We start from the raw sequence: 26798 nt of genomic DNA, 5'->3' as shown, positions 1-26798 counted from the left end.
ATCCTAGCAATGGAGCTAAGCTGCTACAGAAAGATCCTACGTGTCATTTACTTAGATGGCATCACGAGAGAAGAGATTAGAAACAGGACTAATACAGCAATTAGACCCCACGATGACCTGCTAACAGCTATAATAAAAACGTAAACTATAACTCCATGGCCACATCACAAGGTCTTCAAGGCACGCAAATACCTTCCTTCAGGAAACAGTACCAGGACGAAGAAGAAGACAGAGAAAGCGATGGAAAGAAAACATCAAAGAATGGACAGGTCTGTCAGGGAATGAAATTTCTATCCAAGGCAAAGTACAGAGAGGAATGGAGAAAGACAGTTGAAAGATCCTGAGTGGCGCCCCAACGGTCCGACAGACTAAGGGAAAGGTAAATTTGGTGAACTATACCCTGCGACGTCGCAACTTTGGACAGATTTCTGACGTGGCAACAAGCTGTCGGTCTAAAATGCCCACAGGTTGCAAAGTCGAAGGTCAGTGTTCAGGCCTTTTTCAACAATTGATCTCGACTTAACACATTGATGATTGTATTATTTAATGAATAGGTAATCCGAGAAGGTCTGAGCAAAAGAAAAAAAAGTATATACAAAAGCTAAACGCTTAAGTTGTTCATTACTTACTTAACGACAACATATAATAACATCCCTGAACTATTGAACGTTAATATGTTTCCAAAAATGGTGAAGGCTGATAAGTCGTCTGATTTGCGTTTGGAACTGTCGCCATTGTGTCTTGAGATCTATCACTTCTGTCTCTCTGCAGAAGGTTTTGATATTTAATATTTGATATTTTAGCACATCGGCACAATTTAGACACAATTTAGACCAAGTCGTGCCCATCAGAACGTTTTGGTTAAAGTCGTAATTATATTCATTTCTGACGGAAGTTCTAAAAACGCTTGAAGAGAAACATCCGTAATCAAATATTCAAATTATGGCGCTGCCAATTATAAGCGAAAAAATTTTGAATCTCTTGTATGTTCTTCTAACTAAAGAACCTTCTGAGATTTGATAGATACCAGACTACTGAGAGTTGTACCATTATCTAGTTATCTCGGTAATCGTTAAATTAATTGAATAATTTGTCTTATCAAGGAGAATATCGAAACGCAGTTTTTGGATTTGTGATGATATTTTTGTTTTTGTTTACTTCGAACCTTCAGGTTTGGTTAACATGTCGTCAGGACTGACTGCTCTGCCCACGGAATGTCGGACAGACAAGAGGGAGACAACTGGAGCGACATTACTAGCTATGTAAGAGGAATAACTCATTAACTGTCGGATTATGAGTTGTCAGTTTATGAAATATTTAGCATCATAATGTAATATTTAGCATCATAATGTAATATTTAGCATCATAATGTAATATTTAGCATCATAATGTAATATTTAGCATCATAATGTAATATTTAGCATCATAATGTAATATTTAGCATCATAATGTAATCTGAGTCCTGAGACATGTCACATAACGAAGTCAACTGATCCACTCAAATCTCTCTCACATCGCTTCCACGCCAATGTTTTATCGCTTTTTTTTATATAGCGCTACTTTCATGCTTATAGCATGCTCAGAGCGCTTTGGTCCAATCTCACTTGTGGACCAGTGGGTAGAGGGGCTATCTGGGAGAAAGCTTTCCGTGCTGCTTTTATGTGCTCAGTGTCGAACCTCGATCCCCCTTCATAGGTAGCCAAGCCAAGTTTAAGTGTACTTAGCCTCTCGACCACGCTTCCCACACAGAGCTTTCGCAAGTTTTTTATTAGACTTACAAATGCTCTGTTTTAACTGTAAAACCATAACAAACAACACACAAATACACTAACATCTAGAAGCGTCATATGATAATGCTATTACTTTACAATAAGTGTTTTCTTGATACTATTGCACACTCCCCAGTTGTAACTGAGTGGACCTTGTTGATGTCTAAGAGCTGAGCCGAAGGCTCTTCGAGCTCTAAGTTTGAAAAAAAACCTGTTTGGACGCCAAACAGTAAAAAAAAAAAAACCTGTGTGAACACACAGTTCTGTTTGGGAGAGACCCTAGACAATGCCTATGTAAGGCATTGCTGTTGACCGATGCGTTTGACCCCCGACACGTGGGCTAGATACACGGCCGAAGGCCGAAAATGCACCGGGGACTTCTGCCATTTTCCTTCAATGTACCAAGCTAACTGTGCGGGACCCGCCATTTATGTAACGGTCCCTTTGAGGAACAGCGCATGGATTGGTGACATGTTTGTGGGGACTTTATTACAACCCCGCCCGTGCAATGAGTGGACTCTCGTCTACCCGTGGGCATCCCCACGGGAGTCCTGTGTTGCTACCCCTTTAGCCTAGCCACTTCCTCTAATGGCCGTTTCCACGCGGGCGCCACGATGAGGCAGGGCAACGTGCCCGCGACTGAGTGGACCTAACATTAGATTCGTCCTGTCTGGTCTTGTTGTTTGTGGCGTTTTGTGTCACGTGACCTAACAAAGAGGTGTGCCTTCTCATTATTATAATTAATTTACAATTTTCGTTCTCTAGATTTTTGTTCACAATCATCGTGGTGCTGGTGTTCTGTGGTACACTGTTTGATCTCGTTAGTGGAAGGTGGCAGAAACAGAAATGGGTCTCCACGCTTCAAGGTCAGTCTAAACGGTTGCCAACACTGGAAACATCTACAATAAGCCTACATGGAAACGTCAAATATATGTTGTAAACAAACATCCTCAGCAATTATCAGTTACTCAGTGAAACACATGGGCGTAGCCAGGGGGGGGGGGTTCTTGGGGGTCAAACCCCCCCCCCGAAATGAAATCCCCCCACCCCGCAGGGGGGGGGACGGACTTAAGTGACTGATTTTTGCTTTCATTTTGTTTATTTCAGGTGAGATTTTAATACTAAATCATCACTTACCACAGCACAGCCGATGGGATTTTGAGTTAAAAACCCTCTACCAGGGGGTTTTGAGATTTTAAAAACCCTTATCAGGGGGTTTTAAGATACAAATCCCTCTACCAGGGGGCTTTGAGTTTAAAACCCCCTAGAGGGGGTTTTGATTTTTAAACTCCCTACCAGAGGTTTTTGCAGTTAAATCCCCCTCATCTATAAAACAAAACAAAAAAAAATGCAAACAACAATCCCCAAATTCCAACAGCACAGTTAAGGAAGATTTTGATTTTAAAAGCCTTCCAAAATTTACGATAAACCCCCTCTACAATATAAAAAAAAACAAAATTACACGCTCAAAATTTTATGAGCGTAGGCAAAGGGGTTTTGAGTTTAACTCCCCCCCCCCCTCCAGTTGGGGTTTGAAACTAAAAACTACCTCTTCAATATAAAAAAAAGCAAATTACACACTATAAAATCTATGAGCTTAGCCAAAGGGGTTTTGAGTTTAAATCCCCCTCCTCCAGATGGCTTTTTCTTTAAAGTTTAAAACCCCTCCAGATGGTTTTGAGTTTAAAATTCCCCTAAAGAGCGTTTAGAGTTGAAATCCTCTCCCTTCAATATTATTTTAAAGCAAACAACAGTCACCAAATTCTATGATCGTAGCTAAATGGGGTTTTGAAATAAAAAAAAACAACAAATAAAAATCCAGAGATTTATTATTTTAAAACCCCTCAACAGAAGATTTGACGAAAAAAATTTCCTTTTCGATATAAAATCTAAAGCGAAATACAGGCATGTAATTCCAAGACCGTAGTCAAGAAAGGTTACAAATTTCTACCAGTGGCTTGGGCGCCATTAATAAAGTGTGAATAGTTTTCTGCCGAAATTGAAAAACATTAAATGTGTCTCAACAAAGATGGCTAAGACAGATTTTAGGAGTCAGTTATAGAGATCGGGTCTAAATCAAAGAAATCATATGCCGAACTGGGAGTCGAATCCTTAGTAACGTTGTGACAGAGCGTCACATGAGGTTTTGCGGGACATGTTCTCCGACAAAAAGAATTACGCAAAATAAGAGTTGCGGAAACAGCTTGCCGGAAAATGCGCCGAACGGCGCGAGAGGGTCTAAGTCAGTAAGAATAGGTTTGTGAAATAAAAATTTTTAATAGCAAGATAATGCACTGTAGATACCTCACAATATGCATTTTGTTGGCTTTCAATACCAGAAATAGTGCCCGGCGGCGGGGCTTCGCCCCGCGCTGTGGGAGCGCTGCGAACTCCCACAGACCCCCTTGCTAGCAAGGGCGGGAGGTCTACAATAAACGTCTTCCGAAAGGGTCAGAATGTAATAAAGATTAATTATGTACACACAAACACACACACACACACACATATATATATATATATATATATATATATATATAATTTTTTTCCGCGGGTGGGGGGGGGGTGGGGGTGGGAGGGAATCCCCCCCAAACCCCCCCCCCGAAAAAAAATCCTGGCTACGCCCATGGTGAAACATCCTCCTGACACAGGGAACATCTTTCTTACACAGTGACACATACTATCTTCCTGACACAGGGAACATTTTCTGATACAGGGAACAACTTCCGGACACGGAAAAATTGTATCAAACAGGGAACATATTTCTCACAATGGAACATCTTCCTGGCACAGGGAACAATATCCTAAAACAGGGAACATTTTCATGACACAGGAAAAAAAAATTTTTGACACAGGGAACATTTTTTAACTCAGGGAACTTGGTTATTTACTAGAAACAGTTTTTTCCTTAAATATGGAAATAGAGTTTCATTTGTTTTGTTTCGGTGTAAGGGTTTCATTAATAATTTTTATAAGGATTAGCTTAGCTACTTCAAACTTGTTATAATGGCGAACCATTCATAATGTCGACTGTAACTTGTTAATTAAAAATATATAATTTGGTTGGAAAAACTGAGAATAACATTTTTAAATGATGACAAACCATAACGCTTTCAGGTATAGAAAATCGGGAAGAAATGAAAGCGTTTTAAGAACTTCAACACTGTATGTTTTCAAGTCTTTAGACATTTATCTTTTGCCATGTAATATTATAGGTGGCTGAGCTACAAAGAGCTTGGCTTCCAAACTGAGGTCAGGGTTCAAATCCTGAAGAAGACTGGGATTTTTTAATTTCAGATCTTTGGGCGCCACCCAGCTCTAATGGGTACCTGACATTAGTTGGGAAAAGTAAAGGCCGTTGTGCTGGCCACTTGACACCCTCGTTAACCGTGAGCCACAGAAACAGATGACCTTTATATCATCTGCCCTATAGACCACAAGGTCTGAAAGGGGGAACTATTTGACATTACAGTTCTGTGCGGTCGTAAGCTTATAGTAGCTGTCTGTGGTGGCACTAACCTTGTGGTGGCTAAATAGGACAATCTTTTAGATGCATGCACCGTTACAAGTTGTGAATTTTAAATGTATAAATTTACCATTTAGAGGAATGTCTGTATTCTATAACATAAGAAGATCTATCTCCATAAGCTGCAACGATTTAAACACTGCTCATAGTTTGTTCACCCTTCGCGATCCTGGCTCCCTCGAAGATGTTTGCCCTCTGAATGGACCATTCTTATAGTTAAATTAAGCTTACAACCTACGCTAAATAAAACATAAGATGAATATAGTGTACACAAGTTTTACATTTTAAGTTTGCTTAGAGTTGCAATTATTTCCCAGGTGTCTTAGGTCAGACTCTATTAGCATTCTCTGTGCTTCTCAACGGTTCTAAAATTCTGGATATATCACAGCCTCCTGGATCACTGACAGCCATCAACGGCATTCGCTTCATCACATTAACCTGGGTTCTGCTGGGACATAACTATGGCTTCGGCTCTTCAAGTGCATGTAGGTATTACAACTGATTCTTGATTTATTTGTTAAAAACATAATGATAATATCCAAATATCCCATAATATGAAAAAAATTAAAGTGAAAAAAAAATAATAAAAAAAATATGAGAACCTAAGCTTATAGATTAAGCGACTATGGAAGTTATCTAAAATAACAATATACCCTGTTGTTATAGCAACCGAGGGGATAATGACAACTGATCTTGTAAATACCATGAAGACCCTTAACGTCCCTAAGAAGATTTTCGTTGCCTATCAGATAGTGTTACTCTATCAGACCAGCCACATCACCAGAAAATTTCTCAATGAACACTGCTAAAGGGACTACAAAGAATTTTGTTTCTCTCTAACGAGGCTCAGTCCTGGCAGTTCATTTCTTTTTATGTTCTTAAACTTTTGCTCAAGGCGCTCAGGTCGAATCACTGTTGTGAGCATGCGTTGGGTTAGGGAAGGGTACCTGGAGGGTTTCCATGCTGCCTTTAGGCGCTCAGGTCGAATCACTGTTGTGAGCATGCGTTGGGTTAGGGAAGGGTACCTGGGAGGTTTCCGTGCTGCCTTTAGGGCGCTCAGCAAACGTAACGCAGCTTCCGTAGATAGGTAGCAAGGTGGTTTATGGTGCTTAGCCACACGCATATAAGGCGCTGGCTTAATATAGTTTTAAACACAATTAATAATAACACAAGTACAGTGGGTAGGTAATTAATGTAATCCAATTATGTTTGCTGGAATACATCAGGATGTCAACAATTTAGAAATTCAGTTACCTGACTTTAGCTCGAAATAGTTAATATAACTTTTAAACAGATGTAGGTGTATCAAATTATTATATTAAAACTTCAAAATAAACATGAAATATCACAATCTGTTTGTGTGTCTGTGTGGTATAATTTTTGTATTTGTTATTTCTTCTACTTTCCATTCTCTGATCAAGCTGAAACTTTACACAATTATTCACTGTAACTAACAAAACACAAATCAATAAAAAATATTAAACCATTAATTGATTTATTAGTGGATATGAATTATTCAGTTTGATATGGCCTTAAATGTAGAGTTCTTCCGCTTAGCTAAGCTTTTTTTTAAAGTACTATCTTGAATATAGTGATTTCATCATAATCTTTTCAGCCAGGGCCGGCCTAACAAATTGCGGGGCTCAGTTTAATGGATGCTTGCGAGGCCCCTCTTCTTTTTTTTTTTTTTACAATAACAGCTATTACTATTAATTAGATCATTAACATTTAACAGCATTTATTATACAACATGCATAGGAAGCAATAAACGCAATAGACAGCACTGGGTTGATTAAAGTAACGTCAATCGTATGGTGCACTAAATATGTTAACCCTTTAAGTCCTTTATCTTTATAAGCCTAGCCCCAAAACACCCAAATAGAAAGAAAACTATATAGAGATCTCCCAGATTTGGAAACCACTGCGCAGTTCATCTCATATATTGGTCTAGTCATCTGAACACTCCAACATAACCATGAGAACGAAGAAGAAGAAGAAAAAGTCTTGTGACGAGAACCATGACTGATAGTGATATGTTAAATGTAATTGGCCTGGCGCGGGGCCCGATTTGCAACAATCGGTAAAATCGAGCTAAGGCCGGCCCTGCTTTCAGCCTACGCAACCAACGTTTCTCATGGTTACATCAGAAACTCACACACACATTCCATACCACACTTTCAACAAACTTAACGTTTCCAAAAGTCTCACAAATAATATGTATATTCCAAACTGTTCTTATTAGTTACGCTGCCCTTTGCTCATACGTTTAACGCATGAACTTAAGTATGTATAGTAATAATGAATATAAAGTCGAAAGATATTTAAGTTTTATATCTAGATGCCAACGCAGTTCTGAGATGTACAAAGCGATCCATAAACTGTCATTTCTCTTTAGCTAACGCTGTTTCTGAAGTTGTTATCCACTATAAGACTTGGACTGCTGACGTCATCTTTAACGGCACCTTAGCTGTGGACACTTTCTTCACGCTCAGGTAAATATACACAAAATAAACCCAGAAACCCAGAAGCCATTAAGGAAGGATAAAAAAAATGTGATTAGAACTCACGATCATTTAGGCTTTACAAGGAGCATGGCTTCAAGCAAAGTAAGTAAATACTAATTATAAGATAAGGAAGCCAACTTGCAATCACATGTAAAACGTAGATCTAGTTCAGTGATGGCTCAATTGTATCGGACTTGGGACCACATGCGTCCTCGGCACACGTGACATGGGCCGTACAACCGTCAAACATCGTCGAATCTAATTGGAACCGAGACTCTACGGGTTTATTATGCACGATGGGCTGAATCAACTCCGCGTCACAGCCCGCGTGCTTTACTTTTGTGCGTCATCTAATTAAGGAGGGAATAAATTAGTATGCGAGAAAGTTGGAAATAGGAAATCTGTGAGGGACGGGGAAAGCCACTTCTATTTTTACCATTTATTGAGGAGAATTCCATACAGGGAGGCGAGTCTATAAATAGCATGCTATGTGTTGTACATGTAGTACCTAATACAGAAATATTAATTATTTAATAAGAGATGTATTTGAAAAAAAACATATAATATTGTGTGTGCACTTGTCAGCTCTATAGAATTTCTAAGCTCTCTCGCTTGTAGGACAAATTAATATTCATTATTTAGTTCACAACCTCGATCTTACAATATGGCGACCTTGACATTGTCAATTTTGTTTATTTTGAAATCTGTCTAAATATTCCTTCCGTATCCTTTCCCTACGTTCTGTCGTTTAGCAACATTATATTGCTACTACATTAATCTTTATCGGTTTGTCTTCTTTTTTTTTTCCATATTTTAGTGTCACCTGGTTATTTTAGATAATCATTGGGGGACATTTGGTTCATGTTATAGTATTACAATGTAGGCGTTGTCAGTGTGAGTGTATAATTATAGTGTAGGCATAATCAGGATGAGTGTATAATTATAGTGTAGGCATAATCAGGATGAGTGTATAATTATAGTGTAGGCATAATCAGGATGAGTGTATAATTATAGTGTAGGCATAATCAGGATGAGTGTATAATTATAGTGTAGGCATAATCAGGATGAGTGTATAATTATAGTGTAGGCATAATCAGGATGAGTGTATGATTGTAGTGTAGGCATAATCAGGATGAGTGTATGATTGTAGTGTAGGCATAATCAGGATGAATGCTTGTACGTTCAGACATCTTTCCCTTGATGTAGCAGACACAAATATTTATACGTTTAATATATATGTACAATATCTTGAATCACCACTTGATGAAAGACACACAATAATAATCCATGTATAGTTAGTAACAATCCTTTCTAGAAATATAGTAATAACTGATACAAGTCTTTGCTAACTCTTTATAATGAGTGCCTTTAATGACTGCATCTTACTGATTAGGACAACTTTGTACAAGTGCTCCTTCTTTCCTATTGCTATTAGAGCATGGAATGGGTTGCCTGAGTCAGCTAGGAAAACCAGTGACTTGGTACAATTTAAGTAATTGATTAACATGCATGACTAGATTGACGTAGGAACACGTCCAGATGTAATCATATTCTTTTTGGAAGTAACGTATGTATTTCATAACATACGATAAGATAAGAAAAGACGATAAGATAAGATAAATAAGGCTGCTATCTAGTATCTGAAGGTTACAAGCATTCACTCCCAGAAAAATGAGTGTTGTGGAATGTGGATTACACTCAGTTATCAAAATAGGGTGTCCTACTTGGTGGCAACAACTTTGAGAGGTGACAGGGGTGTATACGGGTGTATTTAGGCGCTCAGAAAACACTCGAGACTCGAACCCGAGCCCTCTTGATAGGTATCAAAGACGTTTTCTGCCCCTTGGCAACACGTTGATTTGATAAATGATTTTAATGTAATATCCCAAAGTCTGGGATGTTTGTATAGACGGCATGACTAGGCGGAGGTACAATGTTGAGTTATCTGGATAGCGTGTCTATGGAAGTCTGTTGTACTCATACATTTCTTCTCCTCAGTGGCCTGTTGGTAGCCTACGTGACCACAAAAGAGATTGCAATGAAAGGAGCGAAATTCAACTTAGGATTGTTTTATTTACATAGGTACTTAAGGTGAGATACATTGACTTTTTTTTTTTACTAGACTCTCTTAAACGTCGTTATTACAAGGCAGTTGCGGGAGACTATATTTGAGAGCGGACGCAATGGGGTGCGGTACCGAATGTGTTTGATATGAAGAAGAGATAGGTTAAGGGTCAAAAGAAAAATTGCTTGAAGTATGTGATGATAATCAGTAGCGTAGAAAGGTACCCGTGGACCCTGGTTCTAGAATATAATCAGGGGCCCCCTTCAATCCTAGGTCATGACAAAAGACCTATAGCCCACCTTACTTTATTTCACTTAATTTGACATGCCCTATTTAATAGAATAGAGAATGCCTCTGGGCGTGTAAGAATACAAGAAAACGCTTTGCGTTGGGGGAGATGACAGAAATAACTCTTTATACTAGCATTACACACCGGCTAGGTCCGTTGATTTGTTGCCAAGCCTTATGTGTTTTTTTATGTCCGGATCATCACCTTTTTTTTTCCTTTTTTTCATTAAATGGACCATATTTTAAAGACTCCCATAAAATACTTTTTAGCCAATGAATTGTTGAATCCATTACAATGAAATTAAACGTACCGCTCTCTTTCTCTCTCTCTCGCTCTTTCTCTCACTTTATCTCTCTCTCTCTCTTCTCTCTCTCTCTTTCTTTCTCTGGAACCCCTTTTTATTTTTTTTTCATCCTTAACATCATAATGTTCTCTGACATAGACTTTTGACTTGATTTGGAACGAACCGATCTTTAATTCCCCCCCCCCCCCCAACACGTCAGGGTAATCATCATCCTTACCAAATATCACAGAACATGATCAAATCTAAAAAAAAAAATATAAAATAAAAAAAACACACACACACACCCTCATAACATCTTATATCGTCATCAGGCACTTTAGAACATCATCAAAATTGACATATCATTATTAAACATCTTGAGTTTTCATTAAACATTTAAATGTCATCATCAGTCTTCAAATATCATTATCAGTAGTGAAGTGACCATGGCGTGAAGGGGTCTGTTTGATGCCTCCGGGGCCATGAACAATAACTCTGTTTGGATCAGCAGAAAACGTTAACAGATGTTCCAGAAAGCTAGATGTTAAACACTCTAGGGAAATTTGACCATTAAAAAAAACGAGCTGAAGACGGGTAGAATTGGTTTGGCGGATACATATTAAAATGTCTAAAAACCTTTTAAATAAAGCTTTCACTTAATATATTTTCAAATAGGAATTTATAGGCCCTATTCCAGATATAAATGTTTCTTCTTTAGAAAGAAAAAAAGATACTTTCAACCACGGACAGCAAAATGCTCTTCACAGAATGAAAAAAGCTGATTCAAGGAAGTTTAAATGCCCCCCCCCCCAAAAAAAATGTCTTTGAAATTCTAGATCTAATTAATTATTTTTCCCTAACCATTAAACAAGCGCCATCAGTGAGCGCAGGTATGTATTATTAAAATTAGAAATCTGTTTTCACATTTAGGAAATGACGTTGTTTATCTTTCTCCAGATTGACCCCTCCCTACATGCTGGTTTTGGTCGGCATGCTCGGACTGCAGAGGTTCATGGGGTCTGGGGCCCTGTGGGCCACAGTTCAGCCGTCTGTCCAGAAATACTGTGAAGAGAATTGGTGGACCAACTTGCTGTACCTGAACAATGTTGTCAATGCGGACAGAACGGTAACAAAATACTGACCAATGGGATGGTGGCATGAGCATGGGGCCAAATAAACGTTTTATCATTGTTTGGTATCAGTCGATATTTGTTCCGGCGGAACGGAAGAAAGGGCACAGGCAAGCAACTGGTGCCTAAATCAGAAAGCTTGTGTCAGAAGAAGGTCGTCAATCCTTTGCTGGCTACCCTCCTTGGAGAAGAAAAACTCCGAATCCAAACTTCTGCTACTTTGAGGCTAAACTCAAACACAGGAAAGGCTATGGGAGTTACCTTTAAGAAAAGTTCATGAGCTGGTAGCCCTTGGCAATTTGTTGCACACCCATGCTACACTCTGGCAGACCTAGCTACACTGCTGACCCCAAACTTTATAGGATACTGTCTATTGTCTTTTTTTTTTAAAAAAAGTATAGTATAGTGTATGTATATAAATATTGGCATATTTTATAGCAATAATTAATATGTACTTTGTCTAAAGTCACAACATTTATGCTACTAATCCAGTTTACATACGTAACGTTATGTTTTGGAAGACATTGTGAAATTCGAAATTTTTCCAACTGACCAGAAGAACCAAAACTTAGACAATTTAATTAAATATTCTAAATATAGTTTTATGTCTCTAATAGGATTTTGATATTAAATACATGGTGAACAAAAAAATTATAAATGACTCGAGAGAGAGAGTATATTTATTTCTTTACCAACTTCTCATGAGACTAAAGAGGTCAATCTTAGGTACACATCTGGTATCTCTCACAGGATTGGCTTCTGTAATTACCTTACGCTGCAGCTTTTTCTGCCTTCTTCCTAATTCTGTTGTGTACACCATCAGCGATACAGAACCCTTCCTTTAGGCTTGCTCACCATGTGGATCTATCCAGGGCTTCCCCCCCCCCCCCCCAACTCTTGGTGTCGATTCTGAAGAGTTCCTGTCGAATACATCAGTATACATTAAACGTTGGCGACCAGCGGCTCTCCTGCCTTCTATTAGATCACCATACAGAATGTCTTGTGGAAGTCGACCTTCTGGCATTTTGTGGACATGCCAAAGCTAGCCTAGGCGACTTCTGCTGATAATTTCTCTATCCTAAAAAAAACAAAAAACAATAGATTTCATTCAAAAATGTTTACAAACATTTCTGACTTCTGCCAATCATTTATGGCAAATGATGTTCCCTTTTGAATTATAAATTATAATTAATAGTAATAATTAACTACCCTTATTGACCAAAATAGTATTTTTCATCTTTTAAAACATTTTTCTAGTGTTTTGGTCACTTCTGGTACCTGGCTGCTGACATGCAGTACTATCTCTTCTCTCCTTTGATTCTGCTTCCGTTTTTCTAGTAAGTATTTCCTAATTGATCTCGCGTTTTTACAAATTAATTTACGCTGACAATTATATACACAATTTTATAGCAAAGATGTTTTTATTTCTTATTATATCTCTTCAAAGTAGGGTTTTTGTAATTCAAAGCTTATATTACAATTGTCTGTCTGGTAAAAAGTTTGAACATGAGTTTTAACCACTTCCCATTCTCGCATCAAGTTGAAACTTTGCATAATTATTTTTTGTACCTAACAAAACCTGAACCAATTAAAACAACGAATCAATTAGTTAATTAATTATTAGTAATTAATTATTTTGTTATTGTTTTTTTTAATTCAAAATAAAGGGGAATAAGTATACTTAATGAGAGATGTTGATGCATATATGGATTTATCCCCCTTATTACATTTTTGTCACGTTTTTTCTCCCACTTCCCATTCTCGTGTCAAGCTGAAATTATTCATAATTATTCATAATGGACGAAGATATATGAATCAATAAAAAAATAACCAATTAAATAATCAATTAGTAATTATTAATTAATTAATTTTGTTTCATGTAGCAGAAAGGGAGCTAAACTGTGCCATCTTGAAATTAATGGCATCAATTTGACGTTCTTTCCCCTTAAATAAGCTTTGTTTTTAAAAGAGTATTCTTTTTTGTGTATGTGTGATTCCCTAAAATTTTCTTATTTACTTTTTTTTAAATAATGAGTACGTTGAAGAACAATATTTTAAGAAATTAAGTTTATTTAATAAAGAGTTGTTTAAAGAATGAGAGGATGTATAAGATAAGATAGGGTCGGAGGATGTATAAGATAAGATAGGTTTGGGAGATGTATAAGATAAGATAGGGTTGGAGGATGTATAAGATAAGATAGGGTTGGAAGATGTGTAAGATCAGATAGGGTTGGAGGATGTATAAGATAAGATAGGGTTGGAGGATGTATAAGATCAGATAGGGTTGGGGGATGTGTAAGATAAGATAGGGTTGGAGGATGTATAAGATAAGATAGGGTTGGGGGATGTATAAGATAAGATAGGGTTGGAGGATGTGTAAGATAAGATAGGGTTGGAGGATGTATAAGATAAGATAGGGTTGGAGGATGTATAAGATAACATAAGATGAGCGCAGGAGGATGTATACATTTTAAAAGACTGGAAAGTTGTAGATGAGATTATCTGACCTCAGATTCTCGCCCACAAGGTGAGATATTTTAATAATATGTTGATATTCAGGAGCGGTGGCTGAGTGATCAAGCGCTTGGCTCCCAGACCTTGGGGTTTCTGTGTTTGGTCCAGGTGAAGACAGGGATTTTTAATTTCTGGATCTTTGAGTCCACCCAGATCTTATGATTACATGACATTAGTTGGGGAAAGTAAGAGCGGGTGGTCGTTGTGCTGGCCTGCAAGTGATGCACTCGTTAACCGTGGGCCACAGAAACAGATGACCCTTACATCATCTGCCCCATAGATCGCAAGGTCTAAAACAGGTACTTTACATATTAGCAGAATACGCAATTCTACACTCATTACAATGTTTTCGCTCAAATCGAAAATACTAACTATAATAATAAAAACAATCATGCAATATCTGTTGTTGTTTTTAAGCAATATTTCCGCTGGGATGATCAGCTGGGGCTTCTTCCTATCTCTGCAGTGGATCTCAACTTTTGCTCTGTCGTACCACAATCAATGGAGTCCAGCATTGTTTGGGCTTGGTATTAAAGTCAAGTGAGTTTATTATCATAGCCTATAATTTAGAAACTCTCTATTCTGTCAGCCTTGGGCAAACTATTTAGATCCTAGCTTGGGCAAACTATTTAGATCCTAGCTTGGGCAAACTATTTAGATCCTAGCTTGGGCAAACTATTTAGATCCTAGCTTGGGCAAACTATTTAGATCCTAGCTTGGGCAAACTATTTAGATCCTAGCTTGGACAATGATATCTTATGAAATACTGCACTCTATTAATTTGGGGACTCAAAGACAAACTTAATTAGTGTAGATATATTGTCAATAATCGATACTAAATACTGATAGAGGTTTGACATCATTGTTTTATATGATAATTGATGCTCTCATCTTGTAGTTACAAATTTAATTATGAATTTGAAACTAAGCTCCCATTGAAAGAAAAATGTTTATGCGTGATCAGTAACCAACGATCTCTGTGGCATTTTACGTCTCGGGGAATTATATCTCCCTTTGCAACTTCATGTGTGACTAAAGAGGCCAAATACTTGATATACAGCTGCGGTCACAGGTTGGGTATTTGTAATCACCAGGCGCCGTTGCATTATCACCCTTCTTTCTGCTTCCGTTGTGTATGGCATCTGCAATCCGAGACCCTTCTTTTATGCTCTCTCTCCATGTGGATCTATCCAGTGCTACTTTTTCCCAGCTTCTAGGGTCAATTTTGAAGAGCTTCATGTTGCGTTTAGGGACATAACATAAAACAACGGAATAATACCAACGATGTTTGTTATAATAATCGTATCTTATCTTATAAAATACAGACATTACTTCAAAAAAAAAAAGATGATGCATATTGTATTAATCCGCTCCGGTAAGAAAACAGACTTTGCTATCTAGAATTCAAAAGCTAAAAGGATGTGGTGATGCTTAAAAAAAGGGTTTTCTTTGTTATAAAAAAGGGCAGAAATGTGTGAAAGCAGATGTATGCATGTGTGGAGGGGGTTTCGATCAAAAAATCTACATAGAATACATTAAATACTTCGCTAATGAATTGAGAAGTCGAAGAAAGGTCAGAGATTGTACGTAGTACTATTTTTTTTCTGTCGTGGGTAGGAGTCGGGGAAGCAGATAAGTAAAAGTAATATTAGAATTCACGGGCATAAAGCATGTGTGTGAGAGAGGGGGGCGTAAAGAGGGGGTCGTTCCAAATCAAGTCAAAAAGTTGACGACATTACAATGTTCGCGTTTTAAAAAAAATGGGTGTTCTAGAGAGAGAGAGGAGAAGAAAAAAAAGAGAGCTGACCGTTTACTTTGTAACAGATGCAATAATTCCTGGTCCAAATGTATGTTAGAGGAAACGTTAGAATGTGTTCCGTTTATTGAACTTCAAAAAACAAAGCATTGGATGTTCTGGCCATAATAAGCAATATAAAGCGTGAGAGCAAATTAACATATATGGTTCATCATCATCATCATCATCTAACTCCATTAGAGTGAGGGCTTGAGGGGCTCAAATCCTCTCTTGCAAAAGCCCTGGAGAGAAACCCTGAAACATATATGGTTAGGGTTAGGGAGATTAGTATAAAAAGATTAGTATTAAAAATTAATAACTCTGAACTATATTCACAGGCCTGGTTCTCTGGATTATAATGTATCGTATTATGTGACACCACATTGCCGCATGGGTCCATATCTTGTCGGCCTCCTAGCTGGATATCTGTTGGCTACTTGCAATGGAAGATTGCGTCTCGACAAGGTAACGATGGCATACATATTCAAAGAGAATTGTTTATGCACCCTCTTAACTCAGAACGAATTTTAACCTAAGTCGTCTATCCGTTGAATTTTGTCGTAGAGGGTGGGGACGCTGTAACAAAATCCCTGGTCAAAAGCTGTTTTTAGTAGAAATATGGAGGAAATGTATATGAGGCTAATTATCAGCATATAACAAAGAAATAACTGTCTTTTGAGTACCCATATCTCTCCAGACTTTACACTTTCAAGCATAATAGGTAATGGTGTATATTTCACAGTTTAATGTTTTCCTTTGCTGGTTACTGAGCGTAATGGCAGCTCTGGGCATTGTTTACGGTATCCATGGCGACATCAGCGGAGAAAATATAAGCAGTGTGGCAGTCGCCGCCCTCTACAACGCCTTCGCCAGGACCGCATGGGGCGTCTGTGTGAGCTGGGTGATCATCGCCTGCTCTTCAGGCTACGGGGGTAAGTTTTTGTATGAAATATTGGAAAAAATTAGACCTGAGTTTCTTTTCAGATGTACGTATTATAATAAAAGGATTTGTTCTCCTGAGACCTGAAACCCAGTAACGTAGATGGGACAGATGTATGAAGTATTGTCAACAAAAGTGAACCCGTTTTCCGTCATTCAGATGTTCCTTCAGAATTATCACATCTTAGCAGCCCAATCCTACTTAGAACTTCGAGGGGTGGCGGCAAGCAAGATTCTAGCCTAGGGCCTTCGAGACGACAGTCCTGAGCGCATACCACACGACCAGGCAGACACTCTGTCGAGATGATGTATTGGCGATACATTAAAGAGAAATTCGGTATTTCACGTGGCTACAAGGTCCTGGCTGTGTGATCTACATATTTCGCCGCATCCAGGGCATACATTGCTGATGTCTCCCGATGATCTTTCTTTTTTTTTCCGACGTCATCGCCTGTTCTCGGCAGGACATTTTGGTCTCAAATGTGTGTCCCACGATCTTTGTAAGAAATCTCTATCTGCTTGTTTGGAAGCAGACTGCTATCAGGTGCTCTCTTCTATGCTCTTCTTCTAATAACATCAAACTAGGATGATCTTTTTACAAAGCGTATATCAACTCACTCTAAAGTTCTGTTCGTCTGTCTTTCAAGTAAAAAATTTGAACTCATTATTTCTCCCGTACCTTTTCTCGGATCAAGTTGAAACTGTAAACAATTATTCATTGGCGAATACAATACAAAACAACTTTATAAAATTAATCATTTATTCAATTAATTACTGGTAATTAATTATTTTGTTTGATACCAACAAGGAAAATTAATCCTTCAGTATTCACAGATGTCTAAATATGTGGAATTTTGTCCCCTTAGATAATTGTACATGTCATTTCTTATTCTCGGATTGATTTGATTTTGATTTGTTGATTTGAGGCACATCGGCACAATTTAGGCCATGTCGTGCCTGCAGTCCCTTAAGGACTACTCTCTCTCTAAACAACAAGGGCCAGATTCTATACAGTCATATAATTAAAATCAAGGTCTATTCACAGTTAAAATAGTAAAGGTAGTAAAAATTTAAATATTTGGTAAAAATCTAATGTAAATAGTGCATGTTCACAAATTCAGAAATCAGATCTTCGTAGATAGCCCCACTTCCCGAAAAAAGCCCAGTACCTTCCCAGGGTCGACATTATTAAATAGTGTTTTTAGATTAGTGGCTCTAAAATATTTCGCCCTGACATCCTGGTATCTGGGGCAATCAACGAGGATATGTTCCACGGTGAGGCGAGAGTCACAGTACTCGCAAAGTGGGGGCTCCTCTCTCTTCAGTACAAAAGAGTGCGTGATGTAGGTGTGGCCAATCCTAAGTCTGGACATGGTTGTGCTACCACGCCTTGTCAGACCCTTAGATGTGGGCCGCCACCTGACATCCGCCACAATCTGCCTGAGTTTACTGTGAGTCTCAGCCTCCCATCGGTTCTGCCACTCTCGATAGGTGGCAGAGGCAATACTTTGTCTCAGGTCCGAGTAGGGAATTTGGGTTCCTGACACCGCATGATTTAGGGCTCTCTTTGCTTCTCTGTCTGCGGCTTCGTTTCCCTCAATGCCAACATGGGAGGGGACCCAGATGAAGGTGACATCCCTACGGTCAGCTGTTATTAGGTCCAACAGCTTCAGGCTCTTATGTACCAATGGGATGTCAGTCTTCATCCGCCCCAAAAGCTTGCAATGCAGATTTGGAGTCGGAGCAGATTATAAATTTACTCCTTTCTGATGCTTTTACGGCCATAAGTGCAAGCAATATTGCGTGCAATTCGGCCGTAAAGATGGAGCAGCCATCGGGGAGTCTACGGGAGATTGTTTTGTTCCGAAAGGAGCAGGCACACGCGACCTTTCTCTCCATTTTGGATCCGTCTGTGTAGATGGTGCCACAATCTCCGTAGCTCTCCTGCAGTTCCCTAAAGTGGACTTGTAGTATGCTTGGGTCTGTATTTTCTTTTTTGAAATTAAGGAGGGATAAATTTAATTTGTGTTTATTCATTAGCCAAGGAGGATTCTGAGGGGTTTCTAATTTAGAGATTTGGTCAATGGGTGGGGTTAAATTTTGGATGGGTTCTCTCATTCGAAGGCCCAACGGCTGTATGACGTTAGGCCTTCGATTGTATAATTCTACCTCTGTGGGGTTAAATATGGAGTCAAAAGCAGGGTTCGTGGGGTTGGATTTTAGCTTGACTATATACTGCATTGCAAGCTTTTTCATTCTTATATCCATGGGGAGTTCTCCAGCCTCCACATGGAGACTTGGGATAGGTGATGTACGAAACGCGCCGAGACAGAGACGCAGGGCAGCATTTTGTATTGGTTCCAGTATTTTTAGGTACGACTTCCTTGCTGCTCCATATATTATGGATCCGTAGTCTAGCTTGGATCGAATTAGACTCCGATAGAGCTGCAGCAAGGTATCTCTGTCAGCTCCCCAGTCCGTATGGCTGAGTACTCTTAGTATGTTTAATGACTTTTGGCATTTCTTCTTAAGTTCCTTAATGTGGGGGAGAAAATTAAATTTGGAATCTAAGGTGAGGCCTAAAAATTTTGTAGTTTTCACGACAGGGATCTTCTTTTTGTGTATAAATAGTTCAGGGTCTGGGTGGAGTCCCCTTAGATTACAAAAATGCATACTAACTGTTTTGGAGTCTGAGAATTTGAAACCATTATAGTTTTCCCAACCCTGAATTTTGTTTAAACATAACTGTAATTTTCTTTCTAAGGTGTTCATGTTTTTCCCATAAGTAAGAATGACAAAGTCATCAACATACAAAGAGCACTCTATGCCAGGGGACAGCGCATTTATGATGCTATTTATTTTAATGTTGAACAGGGTGACTGACAGAATGCTGCCCTGGGGTACACCCATTTCCTGGTCATGAGTGTCAGAAGCGGAGTTGCCCACTCGAACCTGAAATTTTCGATCTTTCAGAAATTCCTCCACAAAACGGGGGAGGTGTCCCTTAAGCCCCATAAGCGCCAGGTCACGTAGAATGCCATGTTTCCAGGTTGTGTCATAGGCCTTTTCTATATCGAAGAATACAGCTACTAGATGTTCTCTTCTGAGTAATGCATTTCTAATATAAGCTTCCAGCCTTACCAGGTGGTCAGTTGTTGTCCGCCCCTGCCGGAATCCGCACTGGTAGTTTGAGATCACTTTATTCCTTTCCAGGTACCAGACCAGCCTACTGTTAATCATTCTTTCCATGGTTTTGCAGATGCAGCTTGTTAGTGCTATTGGTCGATAGTTAGCTGGGTCAGAGCCGTCTCTTCCCGGTTTAGGTATCGGTATAACTGTGGCTTTCCTCCAGCTGTTTGGGAAAGCGCCTGTTTGCCACACACAGTTATAGACCCCTAGCAGGACTGCCAATGAGGGTTCGGGAAGGTGTTTGAGGAACTGGTAATGGATTTCGTCTTCTCCAGGCGCTGTGTCATGTGACTTGTCCAGCGATTCCCTCAGTTCCTCAAGCGAGAACGGTTTGTTGTAGTCGTCATTGTTCTCTGACCTGAAATCAATGGGGTGTCTTTCCTCCCTGGTTTTGACTTTTTGGAACTCTGGCGTGTAGTGTGCAGTGGATGATTTTTCTGCTATTGAGGATGCAAGGCAGTCAGCTATTTCTCTGGGGGACGTGACAGTTCGTCCTTGGTTTTTCAAATGCCCTATTGCATTTGATTCTTTCCCTTTGATTCGCCTTACTGCCTTCCAAACCGCTCTAGCAGAAGTTTTGGCATCCAGACTGCCGACAAAACTTCTCCAGGAATTCCTTTTGGCTGACCGTATGGTTTGTCTAGCCTTTGCTCTAGCTATCCTGAATAGCTTTAGGTTTTCCTGGGAAGGATTCTTTATAAATGCAGCCAGTCGTTTTTTCCTATCACCAATAGCACTTTTGCAAGCTGTATCAAACCATGGTTTGCTAGGCCGTTTTGGATTTGCAGAGGTTAGGGGTACAACTTTCCTGGCTATACTTAGTAGCTTGCTAGCAAAGGTATCAGCTGGGTTCTGTTCATGGAGGATATTTTCTGTGATATCCTCAGAGCATCTTTTTTGGAATTGTTCCCAATCGGCCTTATTCAGTTTCCACCGCTGAGGTCGTCCCAATGAAGGGAGATTGTTAGTAATGATGATTGGGAAGTGATCACTTCCCCGTAGATCATTGCTAACTGACCATTTAAAATCGTCCAGAAGTCCGGGGACGCATACGGTGAGGTCAATGCATGTGAATGATCCAGTTCCTGGGTGCAAGTAGGTCGGTGATGCATCATTAAGTATGCATAAATCATGTTGGAGGGAGGTATCCTCCAGCATACGACCTCTTGTGTCGGTATTGTTGGATCCCCACATGGTGTTATGGGCATTGAAATCCCCAAGGATTATATAAGGCCGGGGGAGTTGTTTCAATAGGTCCTCCATGTCTGTTTGGTTTAATGGAGCGCCTGGTGGTAGATACAGGCTGCAGCAAGTGATAACCTTGTGAAGGGTTATCCTAGCTGCTACGGCCTGTAGTGTGGTCTGTAGTTCTACCCTCTCATGGGGGATGCTATCCTTCACAAGGATACAGACTCCACCTGATGCTCTCTCTGCATCCTCAACATTCTTGGTGTAAGCACGGTAGCTTCGGAAGCTGATGCAATCTTTCAGAAATGTTTCCTGTAAGCAGACAGCTACAGGAGTCTCAGAGTCCATCAGTAGCTGCATTTCCTCGTAATTGGCCTTGAGGCCTCTACAATTCCACTGTACAATTCTGGAATCCATGGCTTATTCTAGATGACCTACTTGGAGCTCCCCCGGAGGGGTTTCCCTTTATTCCAGTGACCTTGGTATTTTTATTCTTGGGTTTGGATGGAGAGGAGGACAACCCCCTTTTGGGGGAAGTCTTTCTCTCTGGAGAGGGGAGATCCCTCTGGTTAGAGCGGGGGTTATTTCCTCCTCTCTCACCTCGGGCATAATCTCCGCTTTGATTTCTCCCCTTAGGGAGTTGGTCAACCTCTAACTCGGTAGAGGTTGGGGTGTCTGGCTGGGTTCTCTGAGGAGAACCTGTGTCAGACATGATGTCTCCGGGTTCTCCCGGAGTATTGGTTTTGACATGCTGCTCAGTCTCCATGCTCTCATCAGCGAGCACAGAGAACCTGTTCTTTAGCATGACAACAGGGCTTTCTTGTTTCTTCAGAGGTGTGTTCTTTGGCGGTGTTTTCTTCTGAGTTGGGGGAGGAGGAGGGGGTGGTGGGGTCAATGTGTCCGTCTGTGTGGCTATGGATCTTCCTTTCTTAGCAACAGCCTGGGCGTAGGTCTTTGTCAAGCCGAATTGGCCCTTGGGTAGGGCCAGTACAGCCGATTTCGCCTGGCTAAAGGTACATCCGTTTCTTGCCTTGTACTCCTGCACGGCAACCTCCTGTTTCCACACAGGGCAGTCCTTGGAGTAGGCTGAGTGGCCAGCTTGACAGTTTGGGCATTTGAACTGGGCTGTGCAGCCCTTGTCCTCATGACCCTCTCCAGCACATCTGGCACACACAGTGTTCCTCTTGCAGACTGCCGCGCCGTGTCCATAACCCTGGCACTTGAAGCACCTCATGGGGTTAGGTATGTAGGGCCTCACTGGAACTCGTAGGTATCCTGCCTTCACATACTCTGGCGGTGTCCTAGTTCCGAATGTAAGGATAATAGTGGCGGTTTTGACCTCCTCACCCTCCCTGCGCCTGGTAATGCGCCGGGCATGGGTGACTCCTTCAATGCCCTCCACTATTTCCTTCTCGGAACATTCCAGTAGGTCCCTAGAGCTGATTACACCTCTGCTGGTGTTCAGACTCTTGTGTGGCATGACTTCCACTTGGAGATCACAGAGTCTTCTGCATCTTAAAAGCCCATCAGAGTGTGTCTTGCTGTCTACTTCTACAAGGAGTTCCATTGTTTTGTGTAGCTTAGACACACTCTTGGGCTCTCCCACTACTGACTTGAGTCCCTAATAGATAATAAAAGGGCTCAACTTGGTCAGGCTTTTTCCCTCCTCTGTGCATCTAACCACCAGAAATGATGGCCAGGTGGCACAGCTTTTTGGGACCTCCTCTTTTTTATCGTCAATTCGACGTTTCTTGCCCAGACATAGGTCTGGGGCAAGTAGTTTTGTGTGTGTGTTTTTGTCCATATATATTTTGGTTAATTCGGCACCTGTGCTCCCCACCCGCCATCGAGTCCAACAAGGGGACGGGCCATTCGGATGTCCAGAATGAGCCCGCCAGGGCTACACAGGTGCTATACTCAGTCAGCTGCTACATCGGACATGTGTCCGATACAGCAGCTCCCTGATTGACCCTCCAGCCACCGTCGTCGACCTATGCTGGTAGCTCGGCATGACCAGCCGGTTGACCCAGAGCGGGCCATCTGGGTCTCAGGTCTAGGGGAACTTGGAGCCAAAGTATTGTGTTGTTGTGGTTTATCCTCAGATAGCCACCACTCAAACACCAGGATCTCTTTATCCCCCCTTACCCGTCGCAGTCCACGGCAAACGGACTGGTCTAGGACGTAGTGAGAATTTAAAGTTAAGGAGACAGTGTGATGATCAATGAAGGCAGACTTAGGAAAAGAGGAGGCAGACACAATGATAGAAAAGAAGTAGGGCACTTTTGAGCTCCGAAAGTGCTAAGGAAAGAGGAGCGCAGTTTAACGTCATGTCTCGGGACGCCTTATTCTCGGAACAAGATGAAACTTTAAATAATTATTTATTGCACCTAACAAAACTTTAATCAATTTTTTTTTAAAATCTCCGATTAGTCATTTAATTAAAGGTGATTAATTATTTTGATTAATATCGAAAAATGAAATAACTTCCACATTATTGAGAGATATATAGTTGTGCGCGAGGAGTTCCCTAAGATAATTTTTTTTTCAAGTATTTTTTTATTTTTCTTGTTAAACATTTCAAGTTGCCAAATGTTTACCAAGAGTAGCTTACCTTTGACCAGTGATGCCATTGCGCCATATAAACTTTAGATTTGTTTGTCACGGGTTAAATCAATGACAAAAATCATTTAGTACAGTAGAACCGAGTTTCTGCTTCTTCATTATGCATTCTAGGCAAAAGATTCGAGGGGGCCGGAAAGCACCGCGTCTCGGGTCGGATATGATCCTCGGGCCGTAAGTTGGGCATGACTTTCCTAAGCTTCTCTTTTGTTTTGTTTAGGTCCAGTCAACGCCCTGCTGTCCTGGTCACCGTTCGTTCCACTGAGTCGCTTGACCTACATGGCTTACCTGGTGCATCCATGTGTGTTCAGCGTCTACTATGGTAACCAGGAGACGCTGTACAATCTCAACTTTGTCACATTTGTAAGTTTAAAAGTCAAGTCACACACTTTGTTGTTCATATATACATCAGCGTTTCTCATACTGTTGGGGCACGCCCTGTTACCTGTTGGCGAGAGGGTCCAGAATCTTTATTTTTAAGGACAAAAATCTATATATAAATGATTCTCTTCGTCGCCCGATCATGTGTCAATCTATCTTCGAGAATTGTTGACCTCAAGTAATTCTTCATTAGTTTAAGGTGTGAAAAGCTTCTTTCACCAGATTCCACAATTATGGGTATTTTTTTTATCGCGAGTAGGATTAGCCTTTTTTCTTATTAAATGACACCCGAAAATGACAATTATGTCTATATTTCTGAAGATTTTTTATGACTTTTAAAAAGATTTTAATAATTTCCGGAAATTTCCTGGACTTTTTCGTATATATTGCAATATCAGGAGATTTCCAGGAGCTCCTGGTAAATCTGGAGGCCGCGGGAAATCTGTTATAAGTTATGAAATGGTTTAATTTTATAATTTACACCCAGAATTAGCGCGGGTCCTATGAAAGTGCGGGGCCCACTTCGATCGCATAATTTGCTGTGACCTATGGCCGGCTCTGCTAAATAGCGGCGTCGACTAGTGAAAACATAACAGGCCCTATGTGTTTCTGAACACGAGGATGATCGGGCGACACTCAAGCCCATAGCAACGTACATTCCTCACTGCTTCGAATGTCTCTCATACTTCAGTATCACTGCCATGACTTAATTCAACTTTGACTTACACTGTACTTGTTAGGAAAACAATAGGGTGATGTAGATAGAGAATGAATATAGAAAAATGCTAAGCACTGGGGCTCCGACTCTTAACCTGCTGTGAGGAACTAGTTGAAAGTGTGTGCAAAAGCAACTTTTTGTTTTTTTTTTTGGTTTAGGATGTGCCACTTGTAAAAGTTTGAGAAAAAAAAAGATATGCTCTGTATAGTATAGACTATAAACACATCTCTTGAGAAAGTTTTTAATATACATTGTAATATTTAGAAATGTCTCTTTTCTATTTCAGACAGTCTCCTATCTGGGATTACTCAGTTTTACATATATGATATCATTTGTACTTGTGCTGGGATTAGAGTCTCCGTGGATTACTTTGAAAAAGTGTTTCTTAAAAAAACAAAGAACACTTAAATCCTTTTAGGATTAATCTAGCATCATTATGAAAGCAGAGAAAGTTTTGCTAGACCTTTGACCACCTCAAAACTACAAAATTAACTAAGTTCAAGAACAGAATGTTCAAGGGTTCTCATTCTTATTATTATCAGCACCACTGGCTGTAACTTCATTTATTAATAACTTGAGTTGCTTACGTAATTTCGTTGCCGTCGCTAAAAGAGAGTCACACTTTTTATTCCATGGAAGCAAAGGATTTACCCTGACGTCAAGGTCAAGTGTAGTGATGTCGCCTACACAAGGCCGTGTGTTAGATTCAATACTTAACAGTCTTTTATATCAGGTGTCACCGACGGAGTAATTTATCTAGAGGTCGTCTATAGTCTTTTTTAATTACCTTATTGGTGATTAAGCTACGATCAGGGCCGGCAGCCGCCAAGGGCCTCTCCTTTGAGAAAAGAAATAGCTAAACGTATGCCCAATATTTTGATTGTAGTACACTAGGTCTTAAAAAAATTACGTAATTTTTTTTTGCTGTTTATTTTTTATTTTTCTATTTCATTTGGGGCCACTAGGGCCTCCAATAGTCTAAGGCCGGCCCTGCTACAGTACACATATCTTTTAATGAACTTGCTACCAAAACGTTTTAGACTTCTGAGTATGACACAAACTATACATATAGCTGGAATCATATACGGGTGAACAAATGGTATATGCATGTGTTTTATTTGTTCTAATGAATATATACATGTAAATGTTTGAAAACACGTCACTTGATCATTTTATTGCGTTAGTGTTTTTGTTTCGTCAAATAATCTTTACATATGTTTTAGTTTTTAAAACATACTGCTACATACATTTAGCCCGGTCTTTTGATATCTATCATATCACTTGGTAAATAAAATAGAATGAATGATAGAATTTAATCTTGTCTAGAGTGATAGCACAGAATACAAGAAAATGAAATCACATTCAAAATGACAAATATTTGTAATTTTCGCATTTTAATTTGATTCTGCCATGTTGATTTAATCAGTGGCCTAGCATCCATGGCGCGAAAGGGTTCAATGAACCCGGGCCCACGACCACGAGAGGCCTACAGCTTATGACGTAGCAACAATGGCGCAAAGGGGTTGATTGCAATTGGGCCCATTACTCTTGACCAGTAAGGGGCCCTCGTGAGATCATAGGGATGACACTTAAGGAAAAAAATAATTGCACTTTTGTAAACATTAATATAGCATAGAATATTCTTCTTCTTCTTCTTCGTTCTCATATTTTTATGTTGGAGTGTTCAGATGACTAGACCAATATATGAGATGAACTGCGCAGTGGTTTCCAAATCAGGGAGTTCTCCATATAGTTTTCTTTCTATTGGGGTGATTTGGGGCCAGTGTCTTGTACGGGCCTCTGGTAAAGAGAGCAGTTTTGGAGGACATGGTCAGCATTTTCTGGTGACACTCCACATGGGCAGACCTCACTGGTTCCAATTTTGAGCTTCC

At 39.9% G+C, this 26798-nt stretch overlaps 1 protein-coding gene across 1 annotated transcript; it reads left to right on the top strand.

Moving 5' to 3' along the window:
• The first annotated feature begins 1182 nt into the window (after nucleotides 1-1182).
• On the top strand, nucleotides 1183-25348 carry LOC129928394 (nose resistant to fluoxetine protein 6-like). The gene is made up of 12 exons (XM_056042624.1): nucleotides 1183-1262; nucleotides 2535-2635; nucleotides 5610-5777; nucleotides 7688-7784; nucleotides 9795-9887; nucleotides 11391-11559; nucleotides 12821-12900; nucleotides 14495-14617; nucleotides 16211-16337; nucleotides 16615-16804; nucleotides 24028-24170; nucleotides 25193-25348. The coding sequence occupies exons 1-12, from the start codon at nucleotides 1183-1185 to the stop codon at nucleotides 25322-25324; spliced, it is 1503 nt and encodes a 500-aa protein (XP_055898599.1). The 3' UTR covers nucleotides 25325-25348.
• The last annotated feature ends 1450 nt before the right edge of the window (nucleotides 25349-26798 follow it).

Source organism: Biomphalaria glabrata, chromosome 9, assembly GCF_947242115.1.
Source record: "Biomphalaria glabrata chromosome 9, xgBioGlab47.1, whole genome shotgun sequence".
In the NCBI taxonomy this organism is placed as follows: domain Eukaryota; kingdom Metazoa; phylum Mollusca; class Gastropoda; family Planorbidae; genus Biomphalaria; species Biomphalaria glabrata.
Note: the sequence above shows the minus strand (reverse complement) of the source record. Positions and strands in the feature narration are given on the sequence as shown.

Coding starts and splice junctions, on each gene's coding strand:
- LOC129928394 (XM_056042624.1), top strand. CDS start 1,183: ATGTCGTCAGGACTGACTGCTCTGCCCACGGAATGTCGGACAGACAAG. Junction 2,636..5,609: donor ATGGGTCTCCACGCTTCAAG/GTCAGTCTAAAC, acceptor ATTATTTCCCAG/GTGTCTTAGGTCAGACTCTA. Junction 9,888..11,390: donor TATTTACATAGGTACTTAAG/GTGAGATACATT, acceptor ATCTTTCTCCAG/ATTGACCCCTCCCTACATGC.